General features: G+C 34.0%; 3 protein-coding genes across 4 annotated transcripts; 1 reads left to right on the forward strand and 2 right to left on the reverse strand.

The window, feature by feature from the left end:
* The first annotated feature begins 5943 nt into the window (after nt 1–5943).
* LOC106371221 lies at nt 5944–7723 on the forward strand. Its single transcript, XM_013811262.3, has 3 exons — nt 5944–6328; nt 6411–6707; nt 6940–7723. Exons 1-3 carry the CDS (start codon nt 6242–6244, stop codon nt 7483–7485), a joined length of 930 nt encoding a protein of 309 aa, XP_013666716.2. The 5' UTR covers nt 5944–6241; the 3' UTR covers nt 7486–7723.
* On the reverse strand, nt 7570–11866 carry LOC106371219 (protein ARABIDILLO 1). Of its 2 annotated transcripts, XM_013811259.3 has the most exons (8): nt 10883–11866; nt 10096–10741; nt 9936–10016; nt 9518–9649; nt 9232–9447; nt 9073–9167; nt 8879–8942; nt 7570–8407 (listed from the first exon to the last, which is right to left on the reverse strand). In XM_013811259.3, exons 1-8 carry the CDS (start codon nt 11563–11565, stop codon nt 7739–7741), a joined length of 2586 nt encoding a protein of 861 aa, XP_013666713.2. In that variant the 5' UTR covers nt 11566–11866; the 3' UTR covers nt 7570–7738. The 2 variants fall into 2 exon arrangements, with proteins under 2 accessions (XP_013666713.2, XP_013666712.2); XM_013811258.3 differs by having other exon boundaries at nt 10096–11866.
* Nucleotides 11867–13853: 1987 nt separating this feature from the next.
* Nucleotides 13854–22332, reverse strand: LOC125585714 (homeobox-leucine zipper protein ATHB-4-like). The gene is made up of 4 exons (XM_048755295.1): nt 20835–22332; nt 20210–20547; nt 20053–20132; nt 13854–14381 (listed from the first exon to the last, which is right to left on the reverse strand). The coding sequence occupies exons 1-4, from the start codon at nt 21031–21033 to the stop codon at nt 14039–14041; spliced, it is 960 nt and encodes a 319-aa protein (XP_048611252.1). The 5' UTR covers nt 21034–22332; the 3' UTR covers nt 13854–14038.
* Nucleotides 22333–22999: the final 667 nt, after the last annotated feature.

The raw sequence follows: 22999 nt of genomic DNA on the forward strand, positions 1-22999 counted from the left end.
AGAGAATATCAATTTTATAGTGGTTAGTCAACTAATTTAGGGAGTATTATGAAGTTTTACTAAATTAATTGACAAAAATATTAAATGATACACATGAACCATGAAAGAGAGTTTAATATACATTAATACAAATATAGAATGTGTTTAGAAATATTCAAACAACAGTAAAGATCATAGGCTTCAGTATATCGAGTATTTACCGAAAAATTAAATATTTCGTAGGGGTTGTTAACCCATAGATTTTGAGAAAAATTCAAAAAAATGAAAATTCTATTTTAATGCATAGTTGCTTCCTTCATTAACATATGATGAATTGCAAAGAGGTTTGGAACCTTTGTTGTCTTCTTTTTCTAGAGAATAGCAATTTTATAGTGGTTAGTCAACCAAATTAGGGAGTATTATGAAATTTAACTAAATTAATTGACAAAAATATTAAATGACACCCATGTACCAATAAAGAGAGTTTAATATACTTTAATACAAATATAGAATGTGTTTAGAAATATTAAAACAACGGTAAAAATCATAGGCTTCAGTATATTGAGTATTTATCGAAAAATTAAATATTTCGTAGGGGTTAACCCATAGATTTTGAGAAAAATTCAAAAAATGAAAATTCTACTTTAATGCATAGTTGCATCCTTCACTAACATATGATGAAGGTCAAAGAATTTTGGAACCTTTGTTGTCTCCATTACACTAGAGAATAGCGATTTTATAGTGGTTAGTCAACCAATTTAGGAAGTATTATGAAGTTTTACTAAATTAATTGACAAAAATATTAAATGAAGCCCATGTACCATGAAAGAGAGTTTAATATACATTAATACAAATTTAGAATGTGTTTAGAAATATTAAAACAACAGTAAATATTATAGGCTTCGGTATATTGAGTATTTACCGAAAAATTAAATATTTCGTAGGGGTTAACCCATAGATTTTGAGAAAAATTTTAACAAATAAAATTTCTATTTTAATGCATATTTGCGTCCTTCACTAACATAAGATGAAGTCAAAGAGGTTTGAAACCTTTGTTGTCTCTGTTTTTCTAGAACATAACGATTTTATAGTGGTTAGTCAACCAATTTAGCGAGTATTATTAAGTTTTACTAAATTAATTGACATTAAATTTAAAAGATGTCCATGTACCATGAAAGAGAGTTTAATATATATTAATACAAATATAGAATGTGTTTAGAAATATTAAAACAACAAAAGATCATAGGCTTCAGTATATATAGTATTTTCCGAAAAATTAAATATTTAATAGGGGTTAACCCATAGATTTTGAGAAAAATTCAAAAAAACTGAAAATTCTATTTTAATGCATAATTTCATCCTTAACTAACATATGATGAAGGTCAAAGAGGTTTAAAACCTTTGTTGTCTATGTTTTTCTAGAGAATAGCGATTTTATAGTGGTTAGTCAACCAATTTAGGGAGTATTATTAAGTTTTACTAAATTAATTGACAGTAAATTTAAACGATGCACATGTACCATGAAAGAGACTTTAATATACATTAATACAAATATAGAATGTGTTTAGAAATATTAAAACAACAGTAAAGATCATAGACTTCAGTATATAGAGTATTTACCGAAACATTAAATATTTCGTAGGGGGTTAACCCATAGATTTTGAGAAAAATTCAAAAATATAAAAATTCTATTTTAATGCATTGTTGCATCATTCACTAACATATGATGAATTTCAATGAGTTTGAAACCTTTGTTGTCTCTATTTTTCTAGAGAATAGCGATTTTATAGTGGTTAGTCAACCATTTAGAGAGTATTATGAAGTTTTCCTAAATTAATTGACAAAAAATTTAAACGATGCACATGTTCCATGAAAGAGAGTTTAATATACATTAATACAAATTTAGAATGTGTTTAGAAATATTAAAACAACAGTAAATATCATAGGCTTCAGTATATTGAGTATTTACCGAAAAATTAAATATTTCGTAGGGGTTAACCCATAGATTTTGACAAAAATTCAAAAAAATGAAAATTTTACTTTAATGGATAGTTACATCCTTCACTAACATATGATGAAGGTCAAAGAATTTGGGAACCTTTGTTGTTTCCGTTAGTCTAGAGAATAGCGATTTTATAGTGGTTAGTCAACCAATTTAGGAAGTATTATGAAATTTTACTAAATTAATTGACAAAAATTTTAAACGATGCCCATGTACCATGAACGATAGTTTAATATACATTAATACAAATATATATTGTGTTTAGAAATATTTAAAAAAATAGTAATGATCATAGACTTCAGTATATAGATCATTTACCGAAAAAATAAATATTTCGTAAGGGGTTAATCCATAGATTTTGAGAAAAATTCAAAAAAATGAAAATTTTATTTTAATGCATAGTTGCATCCTTCACTAACATATGATGAAGGTCAAAGAGGTTTGGAACCTTTGTTGTCTCCGTTACACTAGAGAATTGCGATTTTATAGTGGTTAGTCAACCAATTTAGGAAGTATTATGAAGTTTTACTAAATTAATTGACAAAAAATTTAAACGATGCACATGGACCATGAAAAATAGTTTAATATACATTAATACAAATGTAGACTGTGTTTAGAAATATTAAAACAACAGTAAAGATCATAGGCATCATCAGTATATAGAGAATTTACCGAAAAAATAAATATTTTGTAGGGGTTAACCCATAGATTTTGAGAAAAATTCAAAAAATGAAAATTCTATTTTAGTCAATAGTTGCATCATTCACTAACATATGATGAAGGTGAAAGAGTTTTGGAACCTTTGTTGTCTCCGTTTTTCTAGAGAATAGCGATTTTATAGTTGTTAGTCAACCAATTTAGGGAGTATTATGAAGTTTTACTAAATTATTTGACAAAAAATTTAAACGATGCACATGGACCATGAAAGAGAGTTTAATATACATTAATACAAATATAGAATGTGTTTAGAAATATTCAAACAACAGTAAAGATCATAGGCTTCAGTATATCGAGTATTTACCGAAAAATTAAATATTTCGTAGGGACCCATAGATTTTGAGAAAAATTCAAAAAAATGAAAATTGTATTTTAATGCATATATGCATCATTCACTAACATATGATGAATTTTAAAGAGATTTGGAACCTTTGTTGTCTCCGTTTTTCTAGAGAATTGCGATTTTATAGTGGTTAGTCAACCAATTTAGGGAGTATTATGAAGTTTTACAAAATTAATTGACAAAAAATTTAAACGATGCCCATGTACCATGAAATAGAGTTTAATATACATTAATACAAATATAGATTGTGTTTAGAAATATTAAAACAACAGTAAAGATCATAGGCTTTAGTATATAGAGCATTTACCGAAAAATTAAATATTTCGTCGGGGTTAACCCATAGATCTTGAGAAAAATTCAAAAAATGAAAATTCTCTTTTAATGCATATTTTCATCCTTCACTAACATATGATGAAAGTCAAAGAGGTTTGGAACCTTTGTTGTCTCTGTTTTTCTAGAGAATAGCGATTTTATAGTGGTTAGTCAACCAATTTAGAGAGTATTATTAAGTTTTACTAAATTAATTGACAGTAAATTTAAAAGATGCCCATATACCATGAAAGAGACTTTAATATATATTAATACAAATATAGAATGTGTTTAGAAATATTAAAACAACAGTAAAGATCTCTTCAGTATATAGAGTATTTACCTAAAAATTAAATATTTCGTAAGGGTTAACCCATAGATTTTGATAAAAAATCAAAACAATAAAAATTCTATTTTATTGCATAGTTGCATCCTTCAATAACTTATGATGAAGGTCAAAGAGGTTTGGAACCTTTGTTGTCTCCGTTACACTAGAGAATAACGATTTTATAGTGGTTAGTCAACCAATTTAGGAAGTATTATGAAGTTTTACTAAATTAATTGATAAAAAATTTAAATGATGTCCATGTACCATGAAAGAGAGTTTAATATACTTTAATACAAATATAGATTGTGTTTAAAAATATTGAAAAAACAGTAATGATCATAGGCTTTAGTATATAGAGCATTTACCGGAAAATTAAATATTTCATAGGGGTTTAACCCATAGATTTTGAGAAAAATTCAAAAAAACTGAAAATTCTATTTTAATGCATATTTGCATCCATCACTAACATATGATGAAGGTCAAAGAGGTTTGGAACCTTTGTTGTCTCCGTTACTCTAGAGAATAGCGATTTTATAGTGATTAGTCAACCAATTTATGGAGTATTATGAAGTGTTACTAAATTAATTGACAAAAATTTAAACGATGCACATGTACCATGAAAGAGAGTTTAATATACATACGAAGAATGTGTTTAGAAATTTTAAAACAACACTAAAGATCGTAGGCTTCACTGTATAAGGCATTTATAAAAAAACTCAATATTTTCATAGGGGTTAACACATAAATTTTGAGAAAAATTTAAAAATATGACAATAATGTTTTAATGCATGGTTGCATCATGCACTAACATATGATGAAGGTCAAAGAGGTTTTGAACCTTTCTTGTCTCCGTTTCTTTAGAGAATGACGATTTTATAGTGGTTCATCCACCAATTTAGGGAGTTTTATGAAGTCATACTAAATTAATTTCTAAAAAATTAAAAATATTCCATGTACCATGAAAGAGAATTTAATATACATTAATACAAATGTAGAATGTGTTTAGAAATTTTAAAACAACACTAGAGCATTTACCGAAAAACTCAATATTTTCGTAGGGGTTGTTAACACATAGATTTGAGAAAAAAATTCAAAAATATGACAATATTGTTTTAATGCATAGTTGCAACATGCACTAACATATGATGAAGGTCAAGGAGGTTTGGAACCTTTGTTGTCTCCGTTTCTCTAGAGAATAGCGATTTTATAATGGTTAGTCCACCAATTTATGGACTATTATGAAGTTTTACTAAATTAATTGATAAAAAATTAAAACGATGCCCATATACCATGAAAGAGAGTTTAATATACATAATACAAATGTAAAATGTGTTTAGAAATTTTAAAACCACACTAAATATCATAGGCTTCAGTATATAGAGCATTTACCAAAAAACTTAATATTTTCGTAGGGATTAACACATAGATTTTGAGAAAAATTTAAAAATATGACAATGATATTTTATTGCATAGTTACATCATGCACTAGAATATGATGAAAGTCAAAGAAGTTTTGAACCTTTGTTGTCTCCGTTTATCTAGAGAATAGCGATTTTACAGTGAGTAGTCCACCAATTTGGGGAGTATTATGAAGTTTTACTTAATTAATTGATAAAAAGTTAAAACGATGTCAATGTACTTTGAAAGATAGTTTAATATAAATTAATACAAATGTAGAATATGTTTAGAAATTTTAAAACAACAATAAAGATCATGGGCTTCAGTATATAGAACATTTATAAAAAAAATCTCAATATTTTCATAGGGGTTAACACGTAAATTTGAGAAAAATTCAAAAATATGACAATAATATTTTAATGCATGATTGCATCATGCACTAACATATGATAAAGGTAAAAGAGGTTTGAAACGTTTCTTGTCTCCGTTTCTTTAGGGAATAGCGAATTTATAGTGGTTCATCCATCAATTTAAAGAGTTTTATGAAGTTATACTAAATTAATTTTTAAAAAATTAAAAAGATTCTTATGTACCATGAAAGAGAGTTTAATATACGTTAATGTAGAATATGTTTAGAAATTTTAAAATAATACAAGCTCATTTTTCGAAAAACTCAATATTTTCGGAGGGATAATTGTTGAATCATAGTTGTCGGTTAATCAAAAATAGTTGACAGTTAAAACTAAAAAAACTAATCACATTATAAAATCTAAACAGTTAATTTTCTACCTAACATTCCTATTTATTTATTTATTTATTTATTTATTTATTGATATATTTTCGGCACCTAATTCTCCATTTTAATAATCAGAACGATCCAGATTTTTCTAAAGAATATTATCAGGTGCTACACGAGCACAATTAAATAATCAATGTCATGAGATTGACAATCTGATTATATTTGGTAATGAGCAGTCGCACTGGCATTGATCACACAATAATCACGTTTTATTCTGTAGTCTTCTCCTGGCCGTCCCTTGCCGTTACTTGACTTGCCCACCACTTGTTCGTCAATATTCCCCCACACAGCCGTCTTATCAAAACCACACCTTTAACTCACTAAAAACGTTTCTTTGGAGGAACCCAAGTCAATTTTTTCTTGATCATGGAACGTTGGTCTAGCATCTTGAAGATTCCCTTGAACGCTACTTCTAGTAACTACTACAGAGTTGCAGCTTCTCTCTGCCTCTCTGTGAGCATCGCTTGTACTCTGTTCCTAATCCTCTGTTTTTTTTCTAACTCATTGAAAGTTGCTTCCTTTTTTTGATCAACAGGAAGTGCCTTCTGCAAACGCTATATTCTTCCATGGAGACAGAGTTCGAGACACTGGGAACCCTGTGATAGAGAGGCTTTATGATTTGCAGAAAGTTGCTGAGGTTATAGTTTCTAAATTTGGAAACTCTGTTAACGCTCTGGTTGTTGAAGCTTCTGTCTTTAACGGACCCTTTGCTGTCTACAAGGACTTTGTTCCTTCAGTGAATCGTTACGGAGAGCCAACAGCATCTTATTCTCCTAATGGCTTCCCAGCTTCTTCATCCATTGTCTCCCTCTTATCCACTTTCCTTCAAGAGGTACTCTTTGATGCTATAAGCTAGAAAGTCAATAATCAATTCTAGCTTATACTGCTGGGCGGAACCGGACCTTTTTTGGATAGGAACAGTTCGGTTCTCGGTTCGGTTTTGTTTTTTTGATATAAATAAATAGGAATCGTTCGGTTTTTTGTAAATTTTTGTCCGGTTTTAGATTTTTCGGTTTGGTTTTTGGGTTTAGGATAATAGTTACTTATATGATTTATCATATCAGGCAGAGAGCCTTGTTTCGAAGGAAGGTAAAGATTTGTGCTTGAGAAGCTCGCTTGCACACTGTCCCAGAACCATTCTTCTTGGGTTTAGCAAGGGTGGAGTTGTGATAAACCAGTTTCTGAGTGAGATGAGTTCTTTGGATACAAACTCCGCGGGCGAGCATGAAGAGGTTGGGATCATTCCAGCCTCCAAAGAAAGCTTCCTCAACAGCATTTCTGAAGTTCATTACATAGATGTAGGGCTGAACTCCTTTGGCGCCTACATCACTGATCAGAACGTCGTCCAGAGAATCTCCCAACGCCTTACAGGAGGAGGAGGAGGAAGCTCGGTGAGTGTTTTCGTTCACGGGACTCCCAGGCAGTGGGGTGACGAGCAGCGTGGCTGGATTGTAAAGGAGAAAGATGAGCTGGTTCGGTTGCTGAAGTCTGAAGGTGAGAACTCTGGTGGGAAGCTGCAAGTCCATGATCGGTTCTATTTTGCTGATAGGCTTCCTGACTTGCAAATGCACTTTGAGATCATTGATGCTATGGATGTGTCGTCAGCATGATGATGTCACTGTCTCAACGTAATATTTTTTATACTTTCAAACTTTTAATGAATAACCGTTGCGGTGCTAGATGATGCAATAAAGAGAACAGTAAAGATGGTTTACTCAAACGAGATAAAGCGTGATACAAGTCTCATATGTCACACATGGTCTAGCTTTGCTTGGCTTTGGCTTAGTTCTGTGTATTTGAGATAACAGAAGGGAACTCTTTTTAAGTAAATGGGAATGTTCACTATCACTTTCTAAGATAACATTATTGAATAGAAGATTCAGCCTGGTGATGCTCTAGATTACGAATGATAATTTTAACAAAGATCTTGGCCTCACGAGGCATACTAGCAGCAGCTGCAGCAGAACGTAGTACTCTAGCTTCTCCTCCACTCTGCATAAGGCTCGCATGATGCATCGCATGACGTCCACCAGGTACCGTAAACTGAACAAGCGCAAAGGCAGCACATGCCTTGAGTATAGAAGAAGGGTTGCGTAGCATTGTCACAAACCTTCCGATCTCAGCACCACTGCATCTCAAGTGGCCAGCTTCTAGTATGCAAGCTCTCTCCGTCACTTGTGACAAGATAGTAGGAGTAGATGTGACAGCTGCGGCTACAAAGATCTGAGGATCCATGAATGTTGTAACAAAGGCTTCAATGTGTTTGAAAGCCATTCTTCTTGCCCCATCTAAGCTAATGGTTTTTGATGTGCTCGCCGATGAAGATGTTCCTATCATCAGAGCGTACTCATCCATCCTTCCATCAAACATGTATGCTAAGGCCAGTGCAGCCATGAACCGAGCCATTTTTGAGGCGGAAGATGAACATAAGTGAACAAGAGCTGGAACTCCTCCTTCCTCTACAATGCGAAGTGCGTTACCAGGATTGAAAGCAAGGTTCCATATAGCTCCAGCTGCTGTTTCATGTACATCCTGAAGAAGAAGAAGAAAAACAATGCATTGAGGAAGATTTGATCATATATCCCCAAATGGCTAAGCTCTAAGCCACACAAGTAGGCCTGCGGTTAGTCCCGGTTTTTCAGGTAGTTTGGTTTTTGGTTAGTTCGGTTCAACATAAATCTTACCGAATTAACCTGAAATAAAGTTAGGTTTGGTATTTGGTTAGTTTGGTTTTTGAAAATCCTACGGAAGCTTTTGATTTCGGTTAGATTTTGGTTTTGTTTTGTTAAAATTTCGGATAATTCGGTTCGGGGTTTTGGTATGGGTTAGGTATAAAATATATTTTAAAGAAACCGAAGTAACTGATTGCCGAACCGAACCTAAAACCGAAGTTTCTAGGAAAATCTACCAAGTCGACCCAAATTTCTAACCGAACTAACCAAAATTTTGGTTCGGGTCAAAATCTCAGGCCCAGCCACAAGACTCGAGGACAACAATATGTACCTCGGCTTCAGACCGTGCAAGTGCAATTAGAGGTGGGACGCCACCTTCACGTCCAATCGCAATGCTGACAGAGATTCAAAGAGCAACGGCAGAAACGTTATTAAGGCAAGTGGCAGTAACAACACTGATCAGAGGCTCGTTATCTCTAACCAAAGCCACAATATGATGCAAGCGACATAAAAAATAATGAGAACCTGTTTGCTTCTGACACTGACAATCCCCAAAGAGCACCAGCTGCTCTTTCTTGAAGACCTGTGGACGCATTTGAACAAGACTGTGCCAGTGTCACCTGAAAATATAACTCCTTTAGCATATGAGATGTATAATCATATTTAAGCAAATGTGAACCATACCAAAGCTTCAACACCACCGGCTGCAGCAATAAACTCTCGATTCTTATCATCAAACGACAAATTCCAAAGTGCACCAGCAGCTTCTTGTTTAACACCTTCATGAGGCGATTGAGTGAGTTGAACAAGAGCTTCTAATGCACCTGCTTCTTGTCCAACCGCAGCGTTATTATTGTTGGTATCACCATGAGCTGCCAAGTTAGCTAAAGCACGAGCAGCCTGTTAAAAAAAAGAACAGAAACAAAATCAGTAGCAAAGAGCTTGACTAAATAAAGAAAATGGAACTTACCTGTTCTTGCACTCCCTCGTACTTGCAGTTGCGAGCTAACATCACAAGGGCATGTACACCTCCAGCAGTTGCTACTTCCATGCTGCATTTATCATCTGCTGCTAAGTTTGCTAAGGCTCCAGCAGCTCGTTCCTAGGTAAATTTAGGCATTGGTCATATAAACCGAGAACTGAAAACTAAACCGGAACCAAACCGAAGTTCACAAATAACCAAATGGTTCTTATATTTCTGGAACCGAAAAAACCGAAACCAAACTGAATTTCACATATACCCGAACAGTTCTTATATTTCTAGAACCGAAAAAAACGAAAGAACCAAACCCAAACCGGAACCAAATATCATAATACCATATAGAAAGAAGAGAAATATCAATAGAACTCTGATTTATTCGTTAGTTATTATTATTATTTAAGCGTACCAAGACTCCATCAGAACCATTTGGCCATCTGAATATAAGATCAACTAGTGCCTTCACTCCTCCAGCCTGAGCAATAGCACTCTAATAAAAATAAAAAAAAATGTGAGATGAAGAATCAAGAGTAATAACAACAATCTTATAGATAACAAGAGGACTTAACCTTATGCTCTTCTCCAACAGAGAGATTCCACAGTCCACCAGCAGCTTCCTCGGCCACAAGTCTGTTCATCGACTTAGCCAAACCAGCAAGAATCCTGATCCCTCCTTCATCAGCAACGGTCTTCGCAACGTCAGCATTCACCGACAAATTCGCAATAGCCTTTGCAGCTTCTGATTGAAGCCCTTCTCGCCACGAGTTGGCAAGGTCAAGAAGAAGACGGATCCCTCCCTCTCTCATAACCGCTTCAGCTCTTCCGCAGTCTATACTAGCATTCTCATCATCGATCACAACGAAAGTCGCGAGTCCCGTAGCTGACCTCTCTTGAACATCTTCCTGCGAGCTTTGCATCAGAGTGAGCAACAATGCAGCTCCTTGTTTCAGCCAGAACTCATCTAACCCCTGCGGATTGCTCTCTGCAGTCCGCAGGAGAGTATGCGAAACAATCCATTCGATCCAACGCATAGTCTCATCAACTGATGCTTTATCCTCCAATCCTCTCCAGTATGAGAATATCTCCTTTGGTTTCTTCTTTGAAGTATCGGCGAATAACGAAGCAACTCCTTCGAAAACATTAGTAAACAAAGCAAGTAGAACTTTCCCTTTGAACCTATTCGAGCTCATGAAACTTGTATCCTCTTCGAGTACACTACAGTTTACAGCACACAAAACTTTTAAGCTCTTAGACGATGTCAAAAGCCTGGAAACTGCTCCAGGACCCACGTCGGTCCTGGAGACATCCAGGCCAATTAGCTTTGGGAGTTTATCCCATTTACTCGACGCGACTGACCATTTTATGTTAGATGTCCCAGCAACAGATAGATACTTAAGGGACACAACTCTCCCCAGTGCATCCTCGTCGACGCTGAGGCAATCCAACAAACCAAGATCAGTTAACTGTGTACAATTCTTAGCTAGAGCTTCAACAGCTTCTGAAGTAACATCTCTTAACCCCGAGAGACGAAGCTTCTTGAGCTTAGGACAGCAGAAAGCCACAACTTCAATGGCGTCACCAGTGATCTTCTCGCAGAAGTCAGGTCCAAGTTCTAGACTCTCAAGCCCCTCGTGGCGCGCGGCGATCATCGCCAATGTAGCGTCTGTAATCTTCCTGCAGTAGTCGCCGCTAACCTCGAGGAGGCTCCTAGCCTTCAGGTTGATAATTGAGTCAGCAGACTCGACGCCGCGGAACCTTAAGCTGCGGAGATGAACACACCTGGAGGCGAGAGAAGTCGCCGTTGAAGGGTTGAGCTTGTGAGGACGGAGGTCTAGTGAAGTCCATAGGCAAGAGGAAGCGCCGAGAGCTCTCCATGTCTTGCAAGTGGATGCTAAGCTAGCTCTGTCTCGGTGGTTTAGGCAAGTGAACAGGTGAAGCACTGCGTCGTAATCTAAACTAGTCCAATCAAGCGAAGAGGAGGATGATACTATCTTGTCTTTGCCTTTGTCCTCTAACTTCCTCCGTACCCTACGACTCATTGTCTCTAAAGAGCAATAAAAATCGAAACTTTGATTGATCACAACAATCGAAAAAGTTTGAAGCTTTATGAGAACCCAGTTGCTGTAATGAATCAAGGAGGAGTTGGGTGATGTGATTAAGGTAGAAAGGGATTCGAGAGCTCGAGCCTTAGGACACAACAACAACGAAAGGTCTGACCTTTTTGATTAAGGTGAAGAAGAGGAGATGGCTAAAACCGGGTCGGAGCTTTGAGAGAGGAGAAGGGCTTCGGGTGATGAGAAGAAAACAGGTCATATATGTACAGTATATGATGATGATACAGAGCATGAATTTTATTTTCCTGTATTTATTTCCGTTTATTACATTTCATTCTCTTTTTTTTTTTGTCATTTATTACATTTTCATTCACTGCATGTGTTTTTTTAGTATCTTTCGTATATGGTAGTGTATTTGAAAGATTTAAGTAATAAATTTGGCCTACTTTTTAGTTATTTATTAAAAAAATAGAATTAATCATATTTAAATTAAAATAGTAGTATCATGAATCTGATTTGCAATATCATAGAAGTTAATAAAGCAAAATATATATATATATATCATACAGGTAAAATCAAAATACAGATTTTTTAGTAATTGAAAAGTCAATAACTAAATATTTTAAATTACTAAAAATTAATGCATCCACCATCAATCAAAATAGAATCCACATATCGAATGAACATACATAAATGGATGTTACAATTTTGACTGAAATTGCATTGTTTTTTTTTTTTTTTTTGATAAGTAAATTGCATTGTTTTTTCTTCAACTTGCAGTTTTATATTTTCTCAAATTAATATTGTTGGATAGTAAAAAAAAAATCGAACAACGGATTTTTATTTTGATGAAACAAGAATATATGTGCCTAAACCAGTAAAGAGTACAATTGGTTGAGAAGGTTAGAGAATAGTGTTTTCTAACACGGGGCTTTATTGCAAGAAAGGTCCACTTTGCTATTAAGAGCGTAAAATGGCCATGCTCTCTCTTTTAAGCAACTCATTGTCCATATTATACTATTCATCGGCCAACTTCTTTATAGTTTGAGAAAATTGGCCATAAGGTTTCGTTCCTGGAACTGTAATATGATATATAATGTGCATAACAAAAGTTCAAACCGATGTAAAACAAAATTCGTATAAACTCAAGTAGAGTTTGAAGATGTATATATAGTTTTTATTGCCCTTTTTTAAAAAAAAAATATATATATATATATATAGTTTTTATTGATTTGTTGTTCTATAATGAGTTCGGGGAGTTTTCTTTTTTCTCAACTCTGTATTTTCATCTTTTTTCATACTCGTAAGTAAATACAACATTGTTTTTTTTATGATCCTGGTATCCAGAGCCTAAGAGGATCCGACTAACGCCAATGACCGTCTACCGGATCTTAGTTGGAGAGTCCGCTGAGGCATCCAGGAGGGCTGGTGATCACCCCATGTAAATCTCACCAGTGGTCACACGTTAACAGGCTTTTCCGTATTGAACCCGAAAGTCTCTCAAGATAATCACCTCCTATCGGCACTCGAACCCATGAATTCTCAGGTTGAGTTTAACCACTTGACCACTAACAAGTGGTTGATACAACATTATTAAAAATAACAGATTTTATAACTGAGAAGAATAACATATGATTAATGCTAGTATTATTTTGTCACTTGTAACTTCATGTCGTTAGTTAGTTCAAGTCGTTTCTCTTTGAACATTAAGGGTTTGGACTTCATTAATCGATGGTTGGTTCGGTCATTTGTGCATCTATTTTGGTGACAAAGTCATTAAAGCTTTTAAAATGTACTCTTTTGAATGTGCTGAAATTATAAATGAAGGATATTGTTGACCATAATGAATAATTGGAATCTGCATCTCTTGCGTTTCTTCACCTCTCAATAAGATGAAAATTATTTGTTTATTGAGAGTTGAGAATATTTGAGAAAGTAGGGAAAACGAAGGAAGATAGAAAATGGGGTGGATCGAGCAACTTGGCGTCGCCACTTGATTGATTTTTTTTTTTTTTTTTTTTTAAACTGCGCCACTTGATTGATTAGGAATTGAGTATTAGTTCAACTTATTGTTAATTGTTAAAATTTTATGTTTCAATTATCTCTTAGCAGAGAGGTTTTGATCTAAGGTTAGGCTTAGGCCGAAAACGTTATTTATATTATATCGAATTCTCACTAAAATTACCGGTAATGAGCCCAACGAGTTTTTCTAATTTGGTTACCTAAGCCCATCAAGTTTCATTACATAAAACCCCTACATTCACAAAATTGAATTCTTATAACTAGCTCTTTGCGATTTTACATTATGTAAAAGAATTAATTGACAGTGTTAAGAGCCTGAGATTCAGATGACGTCCTTTTCATTTTAAGTAGATTTGACGTCAAACTTGCATAAAAAATTTTAAGGTTTCAGTTTTCATACATATATTTTATGTATACTAAATTAAATATATTTCCCCTAGTGAGCTAATCTTGACTGGAGAGAAATAGCTGCACAGGGAGTTGGCCGTTGTGGACTTGGCCGTCCCACCACCGTAGGAATCCGTCCACCACCAGATGCGGTGGAGGAGGGAGGAGCAGCAGCAGCCATAGCTGAGGAGGAGGAGGAAGCCGAGACACGTTCGCAAGAAGGGCACATAGTGAGAGTAGTTGGAGGAGTCATATGCATGTAGAGATGTGGAGATAGCTTCAACGCCCTGAGCTCAGACACTTCCTTGTGCAGCCGTCGATTCTCCTCCGTTAGAGTATCGCAACATCTCTTCAAATACTCACAATCAACCTCTGTTTGTTTCAGCTTCGTCCTGAAAATGTAACAAAGTCCAAAATATCTTTTATTAATACGTCTTCCATTATATTTACAAATCTTTTTTATCTTATAATGTCGCTTTGACGAATCTATACTATTATTTGCGAAGTAAATTTTTGGAATCGAGCTCTCACGTTAAAAGTTAGAGTGGCTAATATCTATACTACCCTTAATGAATTTTCTATATATACTATTTCTTATATAATTAATTTATTGATCTATATGTCACGTTTGATGTATGTCTCCTTTTCATTATATGATTTGGTTTATTTCAACATAATTTGTTTCTATCTTTAATTCGTCATTATTATCCCTATTATCATTGGATTTATCTTTCTAAATAAAACAAACTATTTAACCTATAATGTGTATATATATGTAAGTTAATCCACACGTCCGTAAAAGCTTCAAAATCAAACTTCTAATATCTTAATAACATGTCTCATCTACGAAGGAAGCCAGCTACTTTAGTCTTTATTGATGATATTAAACCAGGGAACAATAGTTACAAATTAAAAGTGCAGGTTATGAAATTGTGGAAGCTATGGAGATCAAAAAAAGTTGTCTCCATTGAGATGGTTCTTGTGGACGCAACTGTGAGTAAACTACAATATTATTTTTGATGATTTCTATTTTTAGTTAATGTAAGATTATCTAACTTTTTCAATTGTAGGGAACAAGGATACATGCATCCATTGATGAGGATTTGATACAAATATATGAAGGAAAAGTGTTTGAGGGTGATGCTTTTTTTATAAGCAATTTTACACTTGTGAATTATGCAACAGAGTATAGGACAAATCCTTTTCCGTACAAGTTGACGTTTTATCGAACGACAAACATTACTCCTTGTGATGATTTTCCTTCTTACTTGCCAAACAAGTATCTGAAGAATTTTTCAGAGATTCATTCTGGGATCTTCAAGAATGATGTTTTGATTGGTTAGTAACTTTTTATTAGTATATGTGTATATTTAACAAAGATGCTTAGTTAAATTTCTTTGAGTAATTAAATTTATTTGCAGAACTAATTTTTTTTTTTAATTTATACATCTTTTCTGGTTAAGATGTTGTTGGTCAGATTGTTCATGTTGGTGCTCTCACTGAAATTTATGCTAAGGGAAACAAACTAACAAACTCAATGTTATTCTTCGGGATGAAACGTAAGTGCCTTGAATTCATATTTTCATTTTTATTAATGTCTTCATTCTATTAATTGATTTGGTCCGTTTGTCTCTTTTGCAGTGCTTCAAATTTGACTTGCACTCTTTGGGGTGATTATGGGAAACAGGTTATAGACTATGTTGAAGAAAATAACAACTCAATTGTTGTTTGTGTTGTGCGTTTTGCATGTGTGACCGAGTACAAAGGTATCTTTTAATATTTTCCCCCCAATAATTATTCTCCTAAAATACTTACTCAGACCTATACAATTATTTTGCTATACTTTGAAAATTATTTTTCTTTTTTTTTTCTTATTAAAGGAGTTCACGGTATTTCGAATGTGTTTAATGCAACACAGTTGATATTCGATCCTCCTGGTCCTCATTTTGATGATTTTCGATCAAAGTAAGTTTCTACACAAATATATATATATATATATATATATATATATATATATAAAATATAAAAGTGTTTTATTACCATGTTTAACAAAAAAAAATTGTTCTCAGGTTGCCAAAAGATGACATTATTCTCTCACGAGATGATGGATTATCTGGATCTACTGTTTCTTGGCATGATGAGTTATTTACTAAAAACCCTAGGAAGACATTAAGAGAGATATTAAGAACTTCCGAGGTACTTAAATGTTTAATAATATGCTATGGTTCTGAAATATGATTTTTAATTGAAGAGGGATATATTGTTTTTGCATGGCTTTAGACTTTGTAGCTGAAGTGTGTGTGTGTATATATATATTTGTTTATAGATTGGAAAGTATGTCACCACTGCAACTGTTAAGTCGGTGGAAACTAATCCAAGATGGTATTATGTCGTGTGTGCTGTTTGCGAAAAGACCGTTCATCCAATTGAAGAAAACCCTGGTGATGAAGAGGGCCCAGTCATGTTTGATTGTCTACAATGTAATCGGAATGTAACTGAAGTTCTAGCCAAGTAAATTTACTCATCTTCATTTTAAGTTTAATTTTATAATTATATTCTTCACTTTATATATTTTATATTTTATTGTATTCATCATTGAATGTTTTCATTTAGGTTTAAGCTGGTGCTATTGGTTACTGATGATTCCACTGAAGAAGCTAAGTTTCTTATTTTCGACAATATAGCTTATCCTAATTTTCTTAATAAGACAGCAGATGAATTAGCTGAGGAAGTGGCTGAGGTATAATGATTGTGTTATTGTCTTTTTTAATATATATATATATATACTGATAACAAAATTCAACATAGATTCTGATTATTTTTTAAAATCTAAGGATGATGACTCTGTTTTGCCAAGAACTCTGAACGATCTAATAGGCAAAACATTGCTTTTCAAGATGGGTGTTACGTCCAAAAATTTGAAGAGTAGGAAGTCAACTTTTATAGTTGACATAGTCACAGATGATGAAGTGATCATTGAACAGTTTTTGACTCAGAACTTATCAAAGGTATATTCAAATTCTTATTATAAGTCTGTTTATTGCTTTACTCTAATTATTTAAGAACTTTGATTTACAGGATGCTACTATTTCATATGCTGATGATGCTTCGCAGTGTTCCATTATGAAAAATGGAAATAATAAAAGGCTGGGTGTCATGGACGATGGTGTTGTAAACAAACGAAGGCAACAAGTTATTTGCTATAATGTTATTTTCTAATAGTATGGCTATGCCTGTTAAAGTTTGGAACGCAACATGGAGAATCTTGACAGAAGATATATTATACAAATTAAGAAAGGAAAATAATAACCAAAGTAAGTTATGTTCTTCTTTGTTAATTATACTTTAGATTACGTGTGTGGTATTTAACCCTTTTTGTCTTTAGGTGTCTATATTACAGACGAAGACTTAAAAAGCTTGGGATTAGCAAAAATAGAAAAATATTTGCGTAGGAACGGAAGTTCGTTGGCTAATTTTAATGGGATGCCTCTTGCTGAAGACTTGGTTATGGATAAAAATATTAACCATCTCATTATGGATGAGAAGTGTTACAATCGGGAAGAGTTAAAAGGTGAACATGAAAAGTTACTAGCAACGATAACAGATGAGCAAAAGCTTATTTATGATGAAATACTACATGCAGTAAATCATAAACATGGAGGTATGTTTTTCGTTTACGGTTATGGTGGGACAGGAAAAACATTTTTATGGAGGGTTTTAGGCTCTGCTCTTCGATCAAGAGGGAAAATAGTCTTAAATGTTGCATCAAGTGGTATAGCTGCTCTTTTGTTGCAAGGGGGAAGAACAGCTCACTCTAGGTTTGGGATTCCTATTGCCGTCAATGAGTTTTCAACATGCTCGATAAGTGCGGGTTCACATCAAGCAGATTTGATTAAAGAGGCTGAACTCATTATATGGGACGAAGCTCCAATGATGAGTAAACACTGCTTTGAAACTTTAGATAGAACTATGAGAGATATACTCAAATGTGACAAGGTTTTTGGTGGTAAGGTAATCGTCTTTGGTGGAGATTTTCGGCAGATCTTACCAGTCATAGTTGGAGGCAATAGAGTGGAAACTGTGTTGTCAGCTTTGAACTCATCATATCTGTGGTCAAGTTGCAAAGTTAGGGAACTCACAAAGAATATGCGCCTTCTAGGCGGAGATAATAATGAACTTGCAATGTTTTCAAATTGGATACTGGATATAGGAGATGGGAAGATTAATGAGCCTAATAATGGTGAGATAGAGATTGATATTCCTGAAGATCTATTAGTATCAGAATGCGAAGATCCCATACGGGAGATTGTGAAAGAGGTATATGGAAATTCTTATACAAGAGAGCGTAACCCCAAATTTTATCAAGAAAGGGCTATATTGAGTCCACGGAATGAAGATGTCGACAAGATCAATGAATATATGCTATCTCAAATAAAAGGTAAATCTTTTGTCTGATGTTTATTTTGTGTGTTTTAGAAGAAGTATTTGGTTTCATCTCAAATCATTAATGTAGATTATTTTCTCTTGAATATTTGAATAGGTGAGGAGCGTTCGTATCTCAGTTCAGATAGTATAGATACTTCTGATACAAGTAAAATAGATGATATGGTGTACACTCAAGAATATCTAAACAGCATTAAGATCTCTGGATTACCAAATCATGATCTAAAGTTAAAAATCGGTGCACCTATTATGCTGCTTAGGAATATTGACCCTAAAGGTGGACTATGCAATGGTACAAGGTTACTTGTAACACAATTAGCAAATCACGTCATTCAAGCCAAGTTTATAACCGGTGACAAAGTTGGCCAAAACGTTTTGCTCCCAAGAATGTTTGTTTCTCCACCAGAAGCAAGATTTCCATTTAGGATGAGACGGAGACAATTTCCTGTTGCTCTTGCTTTTGCAATGACTATTAATAAAAGTCAAGGTCAGACGTTACAAAAAGTTGGATTATATTTGCCGAGACCTGTGTTTTCCCATGGGCAATTGTATGTTGCTGTATCCAGAGTAACGTCGAGGACAGGATTGAAGATCTTGATAACTGATGAGAAAGGAAATCCCCAAAAAAGCACAATGAATGTAGTATATAAAGAAGTTTTCCAAAACATTTACGCTACATAGGTGTTTCAATGTGGTTGCCAAGTAAGTTTTTTTTATTATGTTTAATATATACATATGTTAACAGTTACTTATGATATTAATTTAATACTGATGCTGACCATATCTTCCTGCTTCGCCCACCTCTACCTGACATGTTTGGTGTATCATCTCCATCACCGTCCTCTCGGCTGACGCTTTCTTGTGCGTGTTATCTTTCCACTTCTTGTATATTGCACCTACTTTGTTTGCCCTCACCTTGGCTCCACTCTCTGTCTTTATCTGTATTTAGTTACAAGCGAGCCTCAAGTTAGGACCATAAGACATTCTTTAACCAAAAGACAAATTTCCTTATTTTGTAATTAGGGTACGAACCTTCACAATGGCTGTTAGCCTGTTACACGATCTCCATTGTTCAACTTGATGTACTTTTTACTTTTCTGTTTACCCAAGACAAATCCAGCTTAATAAGATTACATTCTGAGACATTATTATGATGCATATTAATTGTTTAATATTTTCAAAAATCATTTTGCCCGCGTCCACGCGGGCTGGACACCTAGTTACAATAAGTAAATATATTGTAAATATGAATTCTGTGCCTACCTGATCAATAAAAAGCAAAAACATATTTATTTGAAAGTTTATAGAATTCTTTACTTTTGACTTAACTGATCAATAATTGCATTAAAATGTCAGATTTCAAAACAGAAGAAAAAAGGTATTGAATGACAAAGAAACAAAACCAAAACTAGATTTTACTTTTAATATACGCATGCAGCTCTGCGTAAAAAAGTAAAAACTTCCATGTGACAGAGCAGAGCCAGAAGATCCTAAATACGATTTTCTTTTTAGGACAGTGATATGAATTCTGTTTGGTCGGATAATTATATCACCATCATAGCAATTACTAAGGTTTTGTGTTCCGTTAATACCCCTAGAGATAGTGAAAATTTACTTTACCTTGCCCTTCGGTTCTGAAACCACACTTCTACTTGTCTTGTCCTCAGATTCAACTGTTTTGCTAGAGCCAGCTTTTGCTTCTGCCCAATCAGATGACTCAAAAAATGAAATAAGCATATGCAACCATGTACGATAAATTTACAAAAATGCCACTGACCGGATTTAGAGTGCTATGTTCTTTGAATGTTTCTTCAAGAACCAAAGCTTGTTCCTTAGATAACCGGAGTTTCTTCCTCGTTCCCTCGCAGTTTCCTCTTTCTTCTTCGTCGCTTCCTCCACCGTGTGAGCAAGAAGCTCTCTCAGCCTCGTTCTCATCTCCTCCTCCGTCTCCCCTCGCCGCCGCAAGATCCCTCTTGTTCCCACTCACACTCGAAACGTTGCTGTTCGGTGAAGACACGCCCGCAGCGTCTTCTTCTAAGTTAATCACGACCGTCGCAGAAGGAGTTCTGTTTACTTCGAGACCTCTTAGAAGAGATCCTACGTCAGAGTTTCTTTCTGCAGAAAGAATTTTCAACTTCAGTTTCCAAACATTTTCTTTTTTGCTAAATTCAGTTTCTAAACTTATAAACTAAAATATTTTATACAAAAAGAAATAAGAAAGATAAATAGGATCGGATCTGAGACATATGTGTGTTAGGACTATATAAAGATTACAGCAAAATCTTCAAAGAAACATAATAAATCATGTTCTATACAGAAACAAAATTCTTACACATTAAATGTAAAAAACTTAGGTAAATAGTCTGGAAAATAAAAACGAGAAAGAGAAACAACAAAATTACCAGAGGACTGGAACTGATGAGGCCAAGAGTTGTGATAAATCTTCTTCTGAAGATGGTTATTATTGTGATTGTGCATGTGAGAAAACGAAGAAGAAGTTCTCAACGGCAATAGATTCAACCCCAGTCCCAGAGATGGTTCCTTTAGCTGACTTAACCCCAAGCTTAGACTCAGACCCAAACCATCTTCGCTTTCACCCATTTCTTCAAGATTTTCTTGGAAATTTTGGGTCAAAAAAGATTTTTCTGGAGAAAACAATGAAGTTGTGCTCGTTAATAATGTTTGAGAGAGAGAGAGAGGAAGGAAGTTTATGTAGGGGATTGGGGTTTCAATGATGACTTATGTCAGACAGACTCTTGTCATTTCAATGATGATATATATTGTTACCTGCTCATCTAAAAAACTTTAGCAACCGTTAGAAAATAAAAATGCCATTTAACTCAAATACGTTGAATTTTTAGAAAATACGTTGAATTTTGAGAAGATTATTTTGTTTTTCTTCACTTCAGTTATTTTTTTACTTGTGTTTGACTATTATATACTATACTGAATTACTGTTTATTTTACTATTTTAATATACATAATGCTTTGTGCATCAATTCAAATTTTTATTCTCTAGAACTCATATACTTATCAATCTTGAATAGGAATTGATATGCATACTAACGATATACTTCATTTAACAAAAGTCTGGAATAGTCTTGCAGATCTCTGTGTGCACTGTTTTTTATACACTAAACATGAAGGAGTAATTTAAGAGGAAAAGACAGATGTAGTAAAGTATGTGCGTGTGGAGAGGAAGAGAATGGCGTTGGGGGTATGGGAGTCAAAAACGATGTAGTATTGATAGGTTACACAGAGGCTAGCTCTGTATGGGGTTAGACTTTAGAGTTCCCTCAAGTCCAACATGCATTCGATTCTCTATCTTGAATTAACGTATTATCCTCTTTTCCAAAAACTCTCATGTGATTAGTGCATATTTTTGGTCAACTAACAAAAGAGAATTTCAACTTTTCCATTAATTGTCATGGTTCAGTCAAATATAAAACGGACATTTGGAAAAGATTAGTCGTGGTAGAGTTTATGGGTTATGGCACACCTGATACCTACCTCTTGTGCTGAGACAATAATATTACTTCCCGAAGTTGTTGATAATGTCATCATTATCACTGCTTCAGTTTCTTCGAGAGTTACAGACAAGACAGGTCGGGCTTGTTAATTAATTTATTTTGAAGTTAAATAACGTCCGACTCTTTCAACCACAATTAAATGTATGTTTACTTTCCGATATATTCTTTATTGTAAATGAATATGTATTTGACTTTTATGACTTTTAAATATCTTCAAATTTTATTCTTATTGTTAATCAATCTGTATTTGACTCTTTATGACTTCTAGAGCAGCGTTACCGGTGGATATCTTCCTATGAGTACCTAATGCATATAATAATAATATTGTTTAGTTCCAACATCAAAATGAAAAATAAAAGAAACGTGAAGCAATTAAAAGAAGACAGTTTTCACTTGAATTTCTTTACTGTCAGAAATAATCTCTTCGGAGAGAGATTCACCTCAACAATTCTCATTCTTTTTTTACTTTTTGGATTTGATTTCATTAATATAGGGTCCGATTAGTAATGGTCGTAGAAAAAAATCTGTAAATTTTTTGCTGTGGCTTTAGATTTTATTGCTGTAGAATTTTATGCAAAGCACTAAACAATTGGTTTGGATATTTGGTTCTGCAGAGTACTTGTACAGCTGTAGGTTATTTCAAGAGCTGTGGTTTCAAAAAAAAAAGTAAAGCTTGATTGTTCTGAATTTGGTGCTGTAAAAATAAATACGGTTGTGGTACAGCACCTACCAATCACCAAATTTCTGGCCTTATCTTCGATCAATATGGAAGATGCTTTTCATTGATTTCAAAACACTTTGCTTTGACCTTTTAAGAAACAAATTTCTGGTAAATTAATTTTATACATTTGATTTTCATTTGGAATAATTGGACTGGTTTGCTTTAACCATCAAATTGAATTTTACTCTGGATTTTTCTTTATATTCCACTAACCATAATGAAAAGGGAGTAAATGATTTTATAAGATATTACCCTTTCCTCTCAGGTTGCTTTTCTTTCCTCTAGTATTCTGATTCTTTTACATACTTGAGATCGA

Source organism: Brassica napus, chromosome C4 (genome assembly GCF_020379485.1).
Source record: "Brassica napus cultivar Da-Ae chromosome C4, Da-Ae, whole genome shotgun sequence".
Taxonomy (NCBI): domain Eukaryota; kingdom Viridiplantae; phylum Streptophyta; class Magnoliopsida; order Brassicales; family Brassicaceae; genus Brassica; species Brassica napus.